The sequence below is a fragment of the Onychomys torridus genome, chromosome 6 (genome assembly GCF_903995425.1).
Source record: "Onychomys torridus chromosome 6, mOncTor1.1, whole genome shotgun sequence".
Taxonomy (NCBI): Eukaryota; Metazoa; Chordata; class Mammalia; order Rodentia; family Cricetidae; genus Onychomys; species Onychomys torridus.
In genome coordinates, this window is record NC_050448.1 from 14,231,721 (window position 1) to 14,246,982 (window position 15,262).

The 15,262-nt window shown below is 38.0% G+C and overlaps 2 protein-coding genes across 7 annotated transcripts in view; one reads left to right on the forward strand and one right to left on the reverse strand.

The window, feature by feature from the left end:
• Nucleotides 1-3,600, forward strand: part of Fxr1 (FMR1 autosomal homolog 1) — a 52,488-nt gene extending 48,888 nt beyond the window's left edge. For 4 of the 6 annotated variants that reach the window (XM_036190013.1, XM_036190014.1, XM_036190015.1 and 1 more), the window contains 2 exons: nucleotides 1,793-1,884; nucleotides 2,563-3,600. In XM_036190013.1, coding sequence (XP_036045906.1) covers nucleotides 1,793-1,884; nucleotides 2,563-2,733 — 263 coding nt within the window. In that variant the 3' untranslated portion in view covers nucleotides 2,734-3,600. The remainder of the gene's footprint in view (nucleotides 1-1,792; nucleotides 1,885-2,562) is intronic. The other 2 variants (XM_036190017.1, XM_036190018.1) reach the window with 2 other exon arrangements.
• A 7,220-nt stretch (nucleotides 3,601-10,820) lies between these two features.
• On the reverse strand, nucleotides 10,821-14,947 carry Dnajc19 (DnaJ heat shock protein family (Hsp40) member C19). Its single transcript, XM_036190019.1, has 6 exons — nucleotides 14,810-14,947; nucleotides 13,822-13,873; nucleotides 13,673-13,746; nucleotides 12,850-12,929; nucleotides 12,319-12,389; nucleotides 10,821-10,962 (listed from the first exon to the last, which is right to left on the reverse strand). Exons 1-6 carry the CDS (start codon nucleotides 14,810-14,812, stop codon nucleotides 10,892-10,894), a joined length of 351 nt encoding a protein of 116 aa, XP_036045912.1. The 5' UTR covers nucleotides 14,813-14,947; the 3' UTR covers nucleotides 10,821-10,891.
• Between the last annotated feature and the right edge of the window lie 315 nt (nucleotides 14,948-15,262).

Below are 15,262 nucleotides of genomic sequence, written 5' to 3' on the forward strand. Positions count from 1 at the left end.
CCCCCACTTCTCCAAAGTTTCTTTGTGCCTCAGCAGCAGTCTGGGGAGACAGCCTCCACACAAAGTCAATAGTTTTTCCTTTTCCTAGAATTTCTAGCTGCTCTTAGTTGTATATAAGTTATCCATTGAGTGGTCTTTCCTGTGCTTAAACACTATGGTGTATCAATTGAATTCCAGGGTGCTGATAATGCCACAAAATTGTCCATAGTTTTTCCTTGAAATTTCAGTTTCTATTGAAATTTAAGGGGCTGTATTCCATAAGAACTATAAAAACAAGTTACTTAACTGGCTCCTTTTGTTTGTGGGCAAGGGACAGAACTAAGTGCTGCTTAGCTTTGGAATCACAACTACATCAAAGTTTTCATTCTATGTGGGAGTAGGAGAAAGGGTCTAAGAACTGTCTGCACACATTTCCATTGAGCGCAATGTCTGCAGCAACATCTTGAAGTAGATGCATTCCTCCAGGTGTCAACTGAGGTCTGCACTATGAAAACAAAATACTCATTGGCGTGTCCCCTACCCATGATTACAGTCATTCTCAAGACAGTTCTGTTGCCCTGTAGAGTACACAGAATGAGTAGATTATACTCTCCCAGAGTATTGCTAAACATGTTTATAAACTTCTTAAAAGTGATTTAAAACGAGAAGCCATTGAAAGGCTTCAGAATGAGCATACTGAAATCCTTATAATTTGGAAAGAAAGCAGTTTTAGATTTGAAATGTCTAGTTTTCTAATAAGTCTTGATTCAAGATGCTTATAAGGTAATGAATTACTAGAGAGTTCTTCAATCTTAATGTTAGCACATGCATTATTAAGATGAATGAATTGTAAAATACAATTCAGCCTTTTATTACATGATTTAATTTAATGGACTAATTAGATTATAATGGTCTTCTCCCCAGACATGGTGGCTTTAAATAATGTAAAATTGACTTGTTTTTAATTTTTTTACAAATTGGGGTTTTTCTTAAAACTAGTCTGTGATAGAAAATAATTAAGTAAAATTAAGTATTTTGAGTTTCAAGTCCTGAGGCCATTGCATGATACTAATAAACAGAGGCCATTTATTAGCATGATAGTTTACTCTGTTTCCTAATTCATTATTTAATGTGATTATCTTATGTTTAAGGCCTAGCAAGATAGCAGTGTTGATGAGACCACATCTCTATTTACTGTTCTTTTCCCACCCTTGACAAGTGTCTAACCACATTAGGATTGTGATTTATTGTCTTAGTTTGCCTATACTTCTTAAAAACCTGAACATCAGATAGATTAAATGCTGTCTAGCATGAAATGGTAGGAAGGAACCACAAAACACCACACTTCAGCGTCTTAATTGTGCTGTTTTTCTTGGGCCAGAGGGACAACCAAAAAACATAAAACATTAAAATTTTTAACCATCCCATCATGATTTGTGCCAACATTGTGCCCTCCCCCAACACACCCACCAATGGTTGCAAACACCACCCTGTACTTTGAACACTGCCCTGCAGTACTTGTGGTGGGTTGCTATACCAAATTCGTCCCACAGTCTTAGATTCAACCAGGAGATAGCTGGATTCTTGGGAAAAAGGACTTCAAACTAGATTTCCTCAAGTTCCAGCTTGAGTTTAAAAATCATAGGCACATTTTTCCAAGCTGTGTTTTTGTTCAAAGGTTGGGTACCCAGCGTAAATTTTTTAAATTGGGTGACCCACCTTTAGTTTACTTTAATAGTGAAATTACTCTTTATCCATAATAAAATTTAGAAATATCTTTCAACACCTGTAATTTTTTTCTCATCTTTAACAGTCACAGTTGCAGATTATATTTCTAGAGCTGAGTCTCAGAGCAGACAAAGAAACCTCCCAAGGGAAACTTTGGCTAAAAACAAGAAAGAAATGGTAAGGAGAATTTAACCTGTAGGGTTGTTTTTTTTTTTCCCCCCCTTTGTATTGTTTAGATTTGTTTATTTTTTATTTAATACTGTATGGTCACTTGTTTCCCCTAAAAGATAATATTTAAAGAAGATCCTTGGTTCTATCCCAGGCCCCTGATGAATGAAGATATGTATATGCATGCTTGAGCGTGAGACACTTGCCAGATAGATAGCACGTCAGCATTTACTTGATTTGCTATATACCTCTTGTCAGTAGTGGGAATAGACCCTTTAAGGTACAATTCTTTTAAATGTTGTCAGTGATTAATACATAAATAGGAGTTTCAGAAAGGTGAGTAAACTGGGTGATTGTTATTTTACCCTACTGTATTGACTGTTTACACCATTCATGTGGTGAACTCTCCACTGGTTTAAAATAATGCTAGTACAGCTTTCATTCGACAGTGCAGGTGCTTCATGTGATATGGGCACTCATAGGTTCTAGAGACGTTGTAGTTTAAAAACCCAGAGACTGGAATGCATTGGTATTTGTTTTAAATTTAAAATGCTTTCTGTATGGTATATGTAAGTTTACCTTTTTTCTTTTTTCTTTTTTTTTTTAAGTAATGTTTATGTAGTTATTTTCTTCCTCAGCTACAGATTTCTTTATAAAGATGTTGAAAAAGTTGTCTCCCTTTGACAGGCAAAAGATGTGATTGAAGAGCATGGTCCTTCAGAAAAGGCAATAAATGGTCCAACTAGCGCTTCTGGCGATGAAATTCCTAAACTACCGCGTACTCCAGGAGAAGAAAAGACTAAGAACTTAAAAGAAGAAAGCACTCAAGAAGCAGCAGTCCTGAATGGTGTTTCATAACTGAAGGAAGTTCCTAGTTTACAGTTCTTTTACATTACAGTTACAATAGTGCTTGTACAAGCTTGCCAAAGATAGAATATGGATCGCCAGTCTTACATCGCACTTTCAGTTCCTCCATTTGGAATTCAGAAAGGGGAGGGATCCTGAAGAAATCATATGTTAAACATACTTTGACACCTACTGTGTTAAAAATATATCATCAGATGTGCCTTGAGAATAGTATATGTAACATTAAAAAAAAGTTGCTGGCTATAGGAAATGTTATTTTGTTTTCAAAATATGGCAGAGATGGGGGAGGTGGGTGGGGTGGGGTCCCAAACGTAATATTCTTTATGAAAGCATTAGCTGCTTTTGTTACATTTTTAATAATATGCAACCACTTCTTCACCTGAGGAAAACTAGAATGAAGCAGTTTAAAATATTTTGCACTGAATTGTAATTTCTTCATTAGTTTAGTCTGGAAACTGGTCTGTTACGTGTTTTTTAAATGCTGTTTGTAGAGGCAAGTCTGCAGACCACTGGAATACATATGTTAACTCATCTGCAGGGACACTGGGTGATATTGGCAGTGACTGTTCTACATTGAGGCTTTGTTTGGTTTATTTATTAAAGTGTACAGTATTTAAAGAAATCAAACATAGCTTTAGTTGAAACACTAAGCTGATTAGTCATGTCCATTCAGACATAGCCTGAACTACTGAAAAGATCAATTTCCAGAGGGTTTATTCTGTATAAACTACATGTTTAGTCTTCAGTAGAGTATCTTTACATTTTCTTCCCACCTTTTTTTCCCCCCTTTTTTGATTTTGGTTGTTTGATGTGCAATATGTTTTTGTATGCAGGTAGTAAATAAACTTTGATCTTCCATTTGCTGATTTTAACTTTCTACTTTTTATGCCAATTGTTTTAAAGCAGTAGGACTACTTCATAGGCCTAGAATAGAGAGCGTTCTTGGATTGCTTTTCAAAAGCATTTATTCTCCTCACATCTAGTATTAAAATGTTAATCGCTTAACCATTTTGTAATGAACCCTCTAAAGTCTTAACACTTAAAAATTTGGCTGTTAAATGGTTTAGAAAATATATGTCTTTGCTGTTGGAGAGACCTCTTCATATTAAATTCTAATCAAAAGCAAGTTGTGGAAGATATGGCAGGCAGAAGATAAGCATTTTACTTTTGCCTTTAGTTCTTTATTAAACTTTTTAACATGTGGTAAGCAGTTTTTAAGTAATAGGCCAATAATGTGCTTTTTGATTGACGAGTAAATGATTTTGAAGGTTCTCATACCAGTGATTAAAAATTAGTAATTAAAAGTGTAAAAATATTCAGAAAACTTAATTTTATGAAGAGATTTTTTTTCAGTTTAACGATAAATGTATATTTCTGTGGTTATTGATCAAATGAAATATTTGTGGACTTAGGATTTTGCTCCATGTGTTACATAGACTGCTGGAAGTGCTTTAATTTTGTCATTTGAAGTTTTTTATGTGCATAATTTGTTAATTATGTTCATAAAAATATTGAGCTTGTTTTATAAATGAACTGAGGGATAATTCATATATAGTTACAAATGAACAATTTGCTCATCAGTATGTGTAGCCATAGCCTATCACATACATTCTAATTGAGATTAACATACTCTGATACTAGATTTTTTTTTCTTGAACTCTTTAATAGTCCTGATAATAGAACTTTTAAGTGAAATCCTTGCACTTTGTATACCAGATGAAATAACCATAACCTAATTTTGAAAAGTTTTGAAAACAAGTTAAATAATTGGCTTCTTAATTACTTAGTTCTGTATATGTGGGTTACAGATTTAACTATGAAGTATTGGACAAAGAGCATTTTGTGTCTGATGGGAATTGGTGTTTTACCACTGTCCTACATCCCTAGCCCACAAAGAATTTTAATTCCCAAGTTGTTAAAAATTAAGTATCATGAAACATGGGAGGAGCAGGATTTAATAATTAGTTCTTTTAAAAGCTGAGATTTCATTACCTAAAAATAACCACCCAGTGACTTGCCCTTTAAGAATCAGCACTAAAGAACTGTCAGATTTTTTTTTTTCCCTTGCAGGTAGCTTGGTCAGTTTTATATAGTGTCAGTGAAAATCCATCTCCCCAGATGTAACAGGTTAATTCAGGTTGCTTTTGGTACTTTGGCTGCTACCTTGGTTAGATTATGAGTGGGAGTCCTCGCTTTAGCACATACTACAAAATGTGAAAGCAGAAAGTATATTCTGAAAGGTTTTGGCAGCTCAAATGGAGACCCATGAGGTTACACGTAAATTTGAACTGAATGTGAAGCAGGAGTGTAGATTATGTGAAGGGCAAAAATGATCAGGTTTCCTGATTCATTGGGGTGGGGGATAAAGTTTGTCTTTTTTTTTTTTTTTAAGTACACATGCTTATACTTGGTAAGCTGAAGAAATCAATAGTGAGGCACTGAGTCTGAAGTGAGGAACCCTAGATGGTTTACTCTTGAGTCCTAGCACCGTTAAGCCAGAGTGATTGCTGCAGCTGACTATGATTTGACTTGGGCATTTTAACCTGAGGAAACTCTGGAGAAGTTGATAGGTCCTCTGCAGACATTCCAGTTCTTGTGGCTCAAATAATTAGGATTCTTAAAGACTTAAGTCTGTGGTATATGTATGCTAAGGAAAAGCAGATGGAAAACTGACCATAATGTGTGAAGACATGGGTCTTGTCAGTAAAGGAACATCACATTCATCACATTTGTACCTAGAATTTTGTAGAGTTTGAAAAGGATGGTGTGTTTTAAAAATCAGTCTTAATTTGCTTTTTTATGGCTTGGATTCTCCCATATCAACTCATTACCTCCTAACTTGTTTAATTGGGATGTTATAATTGCTCCTAATCTTTTTAATATGGTAAGAGTTTGGGTTTAATCTGTTGGAATTAATTCCAGTTGGATACACCTAATCTTTAAACAAGTGGTATTAACTTGAAAGTATGTACTGCTGGTTGAAGCACATCTGTAGATTAGGGTTGTTGTTATTTCATTGTAAATTATTACTCTTAGGGGGTCAAATGACCAACTACTGACAGTTTTGTGTCAACCTAATTATATGTTTTAAGTAAAAGCACTAGAAATTTAGTAAGGAGTTGGCACTGTCCATTAAAGCTGGATGATAGAGCCACATGTAATCTGTAATAAAACAATACCTTTTTTAAAAATTCCATTTTTGATGATACTGGGAATTGAACCCAGGACCCTGTGCAGAAAGTACTTTGAAACAGTTGTATCCTTAGCTTTTCTTCCTGCCTCACGTCTTTCTTTTAATTGCTGGGATTACAGGCATGAACCAGCATTTCTACCTGGCTGTACAGATTTATTTAAATGTTGACCAGGTTTGGCCTTCACTTCAGTTCTACCCTTCTGAGTACTTAAGAGTACAGGCAGACCTGACCATGATTTCCCACAGACCACTGTCTAATTCTTCTAAAATTTGAGATGTTATAGATAAAAAGCATATAATTAGGAGCCATTGTGTCTTATTCTCTATATGTAAGGAGTTAAGAGTAATATTTTAACCATATGTCCTATAACCTTGAGAATATGAAAGTACTTACAGTGGTGTGTGTTGGCTGTGTCTATTCCTTACATTCCAGTTAGGCTCAACACAAAAAGAATTCCTTCTTACACAGCCTGGCAGCCCTAAGTAGCACGTGTATCATTTATTCCACTGCTACACTTAGAATCTTAACTTGTTCTGTATTTTGGTAGTTGTATCATAATGAATTCTAAAATTACTCTATTTACTAATTTTGCAGTTTGAAACCATTTTTAGCAAACAAAAGCTTTCTACTAGGTATAAACTAGTTCATATTTATTGCCTGAACCTTATATTAATTTGGATGTCTACATGGGTTCTGAAGTAAATTCAGGTTGCCAGGCTGGCCCCAAGTTCCTTCAACCATTGAGCCATCTTGCCTAGATTTGTTGCTTTTAAGCAAAGTTATTTTTAATTCCACCATCAAGGACTGCTATTATGGTAGCATGTGTTAATAGGTTCCAGATTATACCATAACAGGACTGGCCCTGTCATTGGGGCACAGGGGTTGGGAGAAGCACTGACATCCCATTTCTGCCTCAGCACAGTAGAACTGTGGGCATTGATGTCTCCTGTACTCAGGGTTACTTGCTCTAGTGTTCTTAGTCAATGAGTGTATTAAATATATTTTAACATAGTGTGTGATTTATGTGCTGTTCTTTGAACTTGAGCCAACTTGTAAATTTCTCATAACTATTACAAGGGTGACAGCATTTAATTTCAGGTTTCTGAATTGAAAACTCACCTTTATATAGGTTATTATCAGAAAAAGATGTTAGGAATTTGCATATCTGAGAGTACTCTGGTCTAGATAGTAGTTTTTACTAACATTTATTTGAGGTGGAACATTGTCTTATTTTAATCATTTGTGTGTAAGGTTTAAGGTAGGACCTAACAAACTTAGAAGATTTACAGGATTGTACTTAACAGGTTTAGGGTTTTGCCTAGAATTTTTTCCCCCCAATATGTTTTTGTAAGTGGGATGCTTGTGCCATGGGACACTTAGAGGTCAGGACATCTTGGGGGATGTTCACTCCATCAACTCTGAAGTAACTGAGCTTACCAGGCTTGCAGCAAGTGTCCTTACCCACTGAGCCATTTACTGGCTCTGTTTTTTAACCTTGTAATTTCCCCTGGTACAGAATATACAGGTGTAAAAGGGTCTTAAATAACTAATTTCTGGAATAGTGGTTTACAAAATTTGACAGTTTTTGTATCACTGCTTCCTTAAATACTCTTGTCATTTGGAGAATTCTTAAAGGCAAGAGGATTTGCTAAAAATCTACGGTTGCCAAAGACTTTGGGACTACTTGGTCTACTTGGCATTGTCAAAGAAGTACAATTTCTAAAGACAGTGAGCTAGGGCTTCTGTCCTAGCAATATCAACACCATTTATTTGGATTATTCCATTTATCCTTCAGTATAGAGACTTGCTCTGGGGACACAGCTGTCAGTAAAGTGCTTTCATTTAAGTGTGATCTGAGTACAATCCCACATTGAAGTCAGATGTTGGAGTACAGGGTTGTCATTGTGTCCTCCCCTACCCCCCAAGAGAGTTAGGTCCCAATGAAACCCTCTCTCAAAAGACAAAGCTAGATGGCCCCTAAGGGAAAACATTCAAGGTGGTATCTGGCCCCCACACCTTAGCCTTACTGTCTGATTCCTATGGCCCCAAGATGAGGCTATTGCTTTGCCACTGATCTACTCCTGACCCTTCATCTCTCATTTACAGTACCTGATAGAGGAGTGTTGGCAAGTGCTTGCCTAGCTTATGGCAAAAGAGTCCAAACCTCAGCACCTTATGTGTGTGTGTGTAAACAATTGGATGCTTAGCAAGTATCACCAAGAAACATGTTTAGATGATGGGATTAGAACTGTGAAAGGTTAACTACAGAAGTTAGGGGCAGGGAAGTGTGAATATGAAAAGAAACAAGTTTTCCCATTCGGCCTTGTCTCCTTGGACGTGTTACTTCACTAAACCTTGGTTTCCTTATGTTAAACACACAGTAGTTGAGATACACTAAGAATGCTTAACATAATACAGGAGGCTTTAAGCACTTAGGAAAACAGCATGGAGAAGGCCCTTTTACAGATCCTATTCTTAAGAGCCCTTACATGTATGACATTTAAACGTTACACCTAGAGCTTTCAATGAAATACAGATTCTTCAGCTTAAAAGGTAAGCCTAGAGAAAAACATTACTGTCAGTGAATGGTTGTGCTCCTTAGTATATGAAAGGCTTTCAGTGGTTTGGTGCCTGTCTTTAGCAGGCATGCACAGCATTTGAAAAAAGTACTTGTGCCTACAGTGCTCAGTCCTTTGCAGTTAATTGTAATACTACTTGTTTTTCAAAAATCTGCTTTTAAATCCTAACTAAACTCTGCTTTATTATTGTTAATAGAAACATTTACAATTTTTATTTTGTATGTAGGGGTGTCTTGCCTGCATGTATGTCTGCACCGTGTACAGGCTGTGCCCAAGGATGCCAGAAGATGTTATCAGATCCCCTGGAACTGGAGTTATTGGTGGTTGTGAACTGCTATGTGGGTTCTAGGAATCAAACTGGGTCCTCTAGAAGAGCAGACAGGGCTTAGTGGATGAGCCACCTTTGCAGCCCTGAAATTCTATTATTATTAGTTCAAATGGACAGATAAAAGGTTAATACTTTAGATTATGAGCCATAATATTTTAGATACCCTCATCTGTAGATTCTTTAAGTGCATTAACATACTTGCTAATATAAAAACCACATCAACATTTAACATGCTTTGCTGATCATTTCTAATACCATGCCTTTAGGTAAGGCAATGAGTGTACACTGTGCTTTGTATTGGTGATTTCTCTAATCCTCTTAACTGTAGTGGTGTAGTGCTGTGTCCTTCAAATCAACAAAAGGCTGTATATGCCAAAGTTAACCTGTAATGCTTCCAACTTTAATATTAATGAAGCAAGAAATATATTAAGTCATGTTCAAAGAGAGACATGTGCCTAGAAGCTCCCAAGAACCTGTTCCATAGGAACATGATCTGTATTTGCTAGTTTAGTGTCATGGTGACTTAACGTATTCACACCACTGCTGTGAGTAAGAATGAACTGTAGTTAGCTGGAGAGATGGTTCTGGTTTAGAGCACTGAGTGCTCTTCCAAAGTACCCAGGTTGAATTTCTAGCACCTACATGGTAGCTCACAACTGTAACTCCAGTTCTAGGAGAGCCGATGCCCTCATAACAGACATAAGTGCAGGCAAAACACCAATACAAATCAAAGAAAACTTTTTAAAAAGTGAATTGGAGCTGGGCGGTGGTGGCGCACGCCCTTATCCCGGCACTCAGGAGTCGGAGGCAAGCAGATCTCTGAGTTTGAGGCCAGCCTGGGCTACAGAGTGAGTTACAAGAAAGGTGCCAAAGCTACACAAAGGAACCCTGTCTCGAACCCCCCTCCCCCCAAAAAAAGTACCTCATCAGGACCTGGCCTCTTCCCTAGTGTGACCAGGTTTGGGAGACTTACCTCTAGAAACTAGTTCATCACACTCAAACTTTTACCACTTACTTGTAAGGACTTTGAGCAAGGGTACAAAATAATCCAGAGCTATTTGCTAGTAATTACTGTTCTCTATTAATCCCCTTAGTGCCCTTGGGCACATGCAAACAGCACCTTGTTAACCTCTGCATGCTCTCATTAACTGAAAGTTGAGGCAGTAAAGTGCTGACAGGGTTAAACGCTACAGGGACCACCAGCTAGGGATTACACTTCTGACCTATATTAAGTCCTTACATACTTAAACGTTGGTAACTTAAATGTTACCTGCCTTCAAATGTGCCTTGGATTTACAGTATGTAAATGTTGAGGCTGAAAATCAAAAGCACTTGTTTTTCATGTCCTGGGGTAAAGGCATGCTCTACAACTGGCTCTCAGTATTTTAATATTGAGAGGATTTTGTATTCACAGATAAGCTGGGTCATAACCATTTTAAATGAATTCTGTAAAAAGCAAAGCAGGTACAACTTAGACTAGCTAAGAATTTTAAAAATTAACAGGGCCCATACACTGAAATGATTATTATAGCTTATAATATAGATAATGTAGCTGGTTGTGGAGGCATACAGCATTCATCACTGTACCTGGGAGGCAGAGAATTTTAAAGTTTTAATGTACTGAAATTTAACTGCCAGTGAACTACCTAAGAAATTTCCTACGTGAAAGTTCTAGCTAAATTAGTAATTTTGAATACAGTGTTCAATTACCCAGGCCTTGAGTTTTTACCTCCCAAAGAATCCCTACTTCAATAGTTAGGTTATCTAAGTCGACTGCAGTGGGGCATTCTCAGAGCAAAGCCTTAGCCTTGAAGAGTAACTTTAAGTACCACAATTTCTTTAATGAACAGTGTTTATTCAAATGGTGTGACTTTGTACTAATAATTGCTAATACTATAGTCTTAATTTTGAAATCCTCAAATTTGAACAAAATATACCAAGACATTGATTAAGCTTATGCCAAGCCATTTACACAAATTGTAGCTCTGAGGTATTTTATTACAAAAACACACTCATACATAGACTAATGGACTTAAAATTCATCACATTTATTTCTTAGCTTGACCTTCTAGTAAGTCTTTAGCTTCATTGATTTTGGCTGCTATATAAGGAGATCCTCCTATAGAAGAAAGGGGAGGGGGAGACATAGTTTAGAGCACAGATTCTTAATCTGTCAAAAGCTACTTGCATTTCGAGGATCCCAGGCCTTCACAGAAATACTATCTTTATTCTCTAAAAAAACAACTATGGTACTATAAATAGGTCACCAAATTTCAGGGTAAAATATCTGACCAATGGGAAATGAGATGTTCTCACACAAAAATTTTACCTTTAAAAACCTTAATATCTGACCGAAATAAAATTTAGCCCTTCCTACATAAGTGCCTGAAACTAAGCCTACTCATTTCTGCACGTGAACATAATCCACTGTGTGACGTGTTCTCAGGGGCTTCTGAGCTTATGTTGGAAAGACCTATTTGCTTTGCATCCTTTTTCCCACTTCAATTTTCCTCTCAATATTAGCTGACCCTTTCTTTCTATTATCTAGATTTACTGTTTTACTAACCTGATGGAGCAGTTAATCAGTCCATCAAAGAGCATCAAGAGAATGCTGGTAGAATGTATATGTATGGACTCTACCTAAGCATCTTGAACATCAGAAGACCTTAAGTGATTCAAGCCAAATTCCTTACACTGAAGTCAAATACTAAACGGTTTTCCTGTTTAAACTTATCAATACCCTTTTTCCTATAAGCAACAAGATTTGTGTATGACAATGGATTTTTGTGTGGTCTGTTAGTCAAAGAAATCCCTTGGTTTTACCATTTAAGGCTACTTAGAAGTTCATCAAAAGCAAACAGCTCAGCTCATAGATTTCCAAATAGTTCTAACTGTCCACTATAAATGGAAGCCCCTTAAAATGTTTTCCTTAATTAAAACTTCGCACTTAGTTATTCATGAATCTAAGCAAAAATATAGCAAAACTCAAAAAATAATAAAGCTCAGAGCCAAGAGTTGGGGTGTACACTTTTAATCCCAGCATTTGGGGCTGAGGCAGGATGGTCATGAAGTTTACATAGTAAGATGTCTTAAAAACAAGCCAACCAAAGTATTTAGTATTTGTGACCTCCATTATTGGGAGATATTTTATCAAACACAGAACCTAAAAGCAGTATTAATGCTTATTATTACTGCCAAATCAAAATGATTCTTATATTATACCTTTGTTTCGGTCAGAGAAGGTGTCCCTTGCAACCCAAGTTGGCTCTTGATCCGCTTGCCTCAGCCCCCTCTCTAAGTGCTGTGACTACAGGAGTATGTCACCATATCTAGTGGATTTCATTATTTAAGACACTACAATGTGATTCATGCCTGGGAGACTGCTCATATGCACATTTAGACATTCATAACTACCAAGAATCAGTTATCCCATTAATAGTCCAACATGTTTAATAAAAACTGAAGAGTTACTTACCCTTGTCTGGATGGTTTAAGAGCATAATCCGTCGATGAGCATCCCTGATCTTTCCTTTATTGGCAGTAGGGCTAATTTGAAAAGGGAAACATAATTTGTTGCTTCGATTTACTTAAAAATCACACACACAGAAACTACACAGGACCAAATTTAACACTTTATAAAAGCCTCACATAGATATAAAATGCATTTTCTAAGTCAGAACCAAATTATAGTGCTTAAAAACAAAACTAAGTGTAGTTGACCTGACGATCCTTATTCAACATGTCATTTGCAAATGGCAGAATTTCAACACAGATCACTCCAGGCAGCAGCGAGCACTGTCATAATCTGTTGTATCTTTCACTGAAAGCTCTGTACTTTTATAGGAATGTTAGGCTTAAAGATTATCATGGAAGGAGTTAACCAACATAAAATTAATGCCTTCCTGGGACAAAATCCCTAGGAACTACCCTATTCTCAATTGCAGGAAAATACTAATAGGAATTACCTTACACTACATGTCATATTAACAGTGAATAGAACTCTTACCTTACACCTAGTATTAATGCTGCCTCCCGTTTTGTCATTTTGGGTTCAAACCCACCTCTATAGTACCCACCACTGAAGGCCTAAAAGGGATATTGAATTGGAAGGAAAGATTAATGAAGTAAATGGAATGTTGGTTAAACCAATAAAGAAAAAAAGAACAGTACATTTCAGAGAACTACAAGTGTTATTTCCCAAAGTATTTTAGCTTGATCAGTAGTAACTATTGTAACAAGTATTAAGTATCCATTTCTTCCAGCCAAACTGCAACAAACTTGATTTAAGACAAGAACAAAACCAAGAGTGAATGCAGACCATTGTCACCCGTATCATAAAAACTTAATTCTCATAAAACAGTCTCATACATGGTTCAAGGCAACCACGAAAATAAGACTTTATGATAGTATAGGGGAATTAATTAGGCCATCAGGACCTTAACCTTAGCAGAAATCATGCACACCAAGCTGTCCATGATGTGGACTTTAAAGTCCTGAAAAGCAGCAGCTGTGTGTGCTGTATCCAGTTCAGATTCGTTCTTGATCACAACAGGGTGTGATGCTTGAATGTAGTTCTAACAGTACTGCAGTGCTGCCTGTGTCTCGGGTGACAGATGAGGGAAGGCACCTGGTCAACAGTACGTGAGTAGGAAAGACCCGTGAAGGTCACCCACCCTCAACTGTCACACAGGACGATTGATTCCTAGTATGGCACCACTGCAAAGTTGGCAGCTCCTCGCTGAACTTCCTGGACCTGTGGGATTCAGGCTACAGGGCAGCTCCAGGCTTCAAATACAGGCAATACATTTAGCAAAAAAATTAGGTCTTACAGATTTTGGTAGGCTTTGAAAAACTTGTTTTACTTGAGGCTCCACATGCTTCATGGCTTGTAAAACATAACGGCCTAAAACCAAAATCAATAGAATAAGCAAATTAATCCATAACAGTCTACTCTTCCACCCCCAAACCATAGACAAACCTGCAAATCCTGCAGCAGCAATGGTCAGTCCAACTGCTACCACTGTACTGGCCTGGTAAGGGAGGAAGAGTAAATCTTTACTTATCTAACGCCACCTATTCTGCACTCAAACTCTTTACAGCCTTCATTTCGGTGAAAGGTGGGTTCCCCCCCCCCACACCTTTTTTTTCTCTGTACCATGACTAGGGATGGGACCTAGGGTGTCACACACACAAGGTGCTATACTGGTGGGACTACATCTCCAGCCTTTGTGAAAGTTCCATTTTATTATGAGGTGGGTGGGGTCTTGCTAAATTGTCCAGGCTGGCTGGCCATGAATTTACGATCCTTCAGCCTCAGTTTCCTAAGTAGCTGGAAATGTATAGAGTGCAGCACTAAGCCTGCCGGAAGAAACATTTTGTTGTTGGCAAAAACAAAAAACAAAACAAAACAAAAAAAAACTTCCAAACATTGCAATTTGACGCTGTGCACCATGGCGGCCTTTTAATGTCATTTAATCCCAGCCCTTGGGAGGCACTGGCAGGTGGTTCTCTGAGTTCTGGGACAGCCAGGGTGACACAGACCCTGTCTCAAAAAAATTAAAGACCACTGCAATTTTCATATACAATTTACTGTCTGGTGTGGGATTTTCACTAAGAAAAGGTTAAGTCAACCTGCTTACCCACAATAAGGGTGATTTTTTTTTTCAGACGTCCCAGAGAACTTTAACCCACAGGCCCTTGAACCTCATTAAAGTTTAAACAAGACCGGTGGAAATAAGATTTCTGCTGGATTAGGAAACAGTGCTTGCAAAGGCTCCCTGCAAGAATCTCACAAGGCTTTTTCACTGTAAAGGATTTGTTGGGGGCCTTAACAGGCCGACCTCCCAAGAGGCGCAAACGTTTTCCTGCAGCAGAGGTCCGGGCTGGAGCCAGGGGAGGCCGGGCAGAGGTCTGTGCGCGTCCGCCCGGGCCGGTCTGCGCCATGTTGGAGCCCATCAGCCACTCACCATGACTCCGCTCCGCGGCCGGGCACCGCGCGGTCATCCCAGCGCGAGCCCACCGCCACAGAACGTCTGTGTAGACCGCTGTGCTCCAGGCAACACCGGGCCAAGTCCCCCAGCGCCGCGCAACACGGTAGGAGGGCCGTAAAGCGCGTCGGGAACTGTCGCGCAAGGTGTTGCAAAAGGGGCATGTAACTAGGGTTGACTGAAAGGTCTGACCAGGCGGTACTTGCTGTGCCCTCCGCCCTCGCTTCTGATTTGGAAGTCTAATGCCAGGCCCTAAAATGAGTTTCAGGCTAAAACATATCGCCCTAACTTCTCTTTATATAGGTTTTTCCGTCTACACTGTGAAAGTAGCGCTGTTTTTCACATAAGGGTATTCTCAGCACATTTTTTGTTTTCTCTCCACGTCTCACGTCTCTGCATTTTTTGTTACCTTGTTCTTGATATCAAGAAGCC

Bases quoted from the DNA above. Each gene is read 5' to 3' on its own strand.
- Dnajc19 (XM_036190019.1), bottom strand. The intron at 13,747-13,821 runs GTTTGTCTATGG...TTTTGGTTTTAG, and splicing joins TGCTGCTGCAGGATTTGCAG to GCCGTTATGTTTTACAAGCC. The intron at 12,930-13,672 runs GTAAGACCTAAT...TATCCCTTTTAG, and splicing joins TTCAAAGCCTACCAAAATCT to GCCTTCAGTGGTGGGTACTA.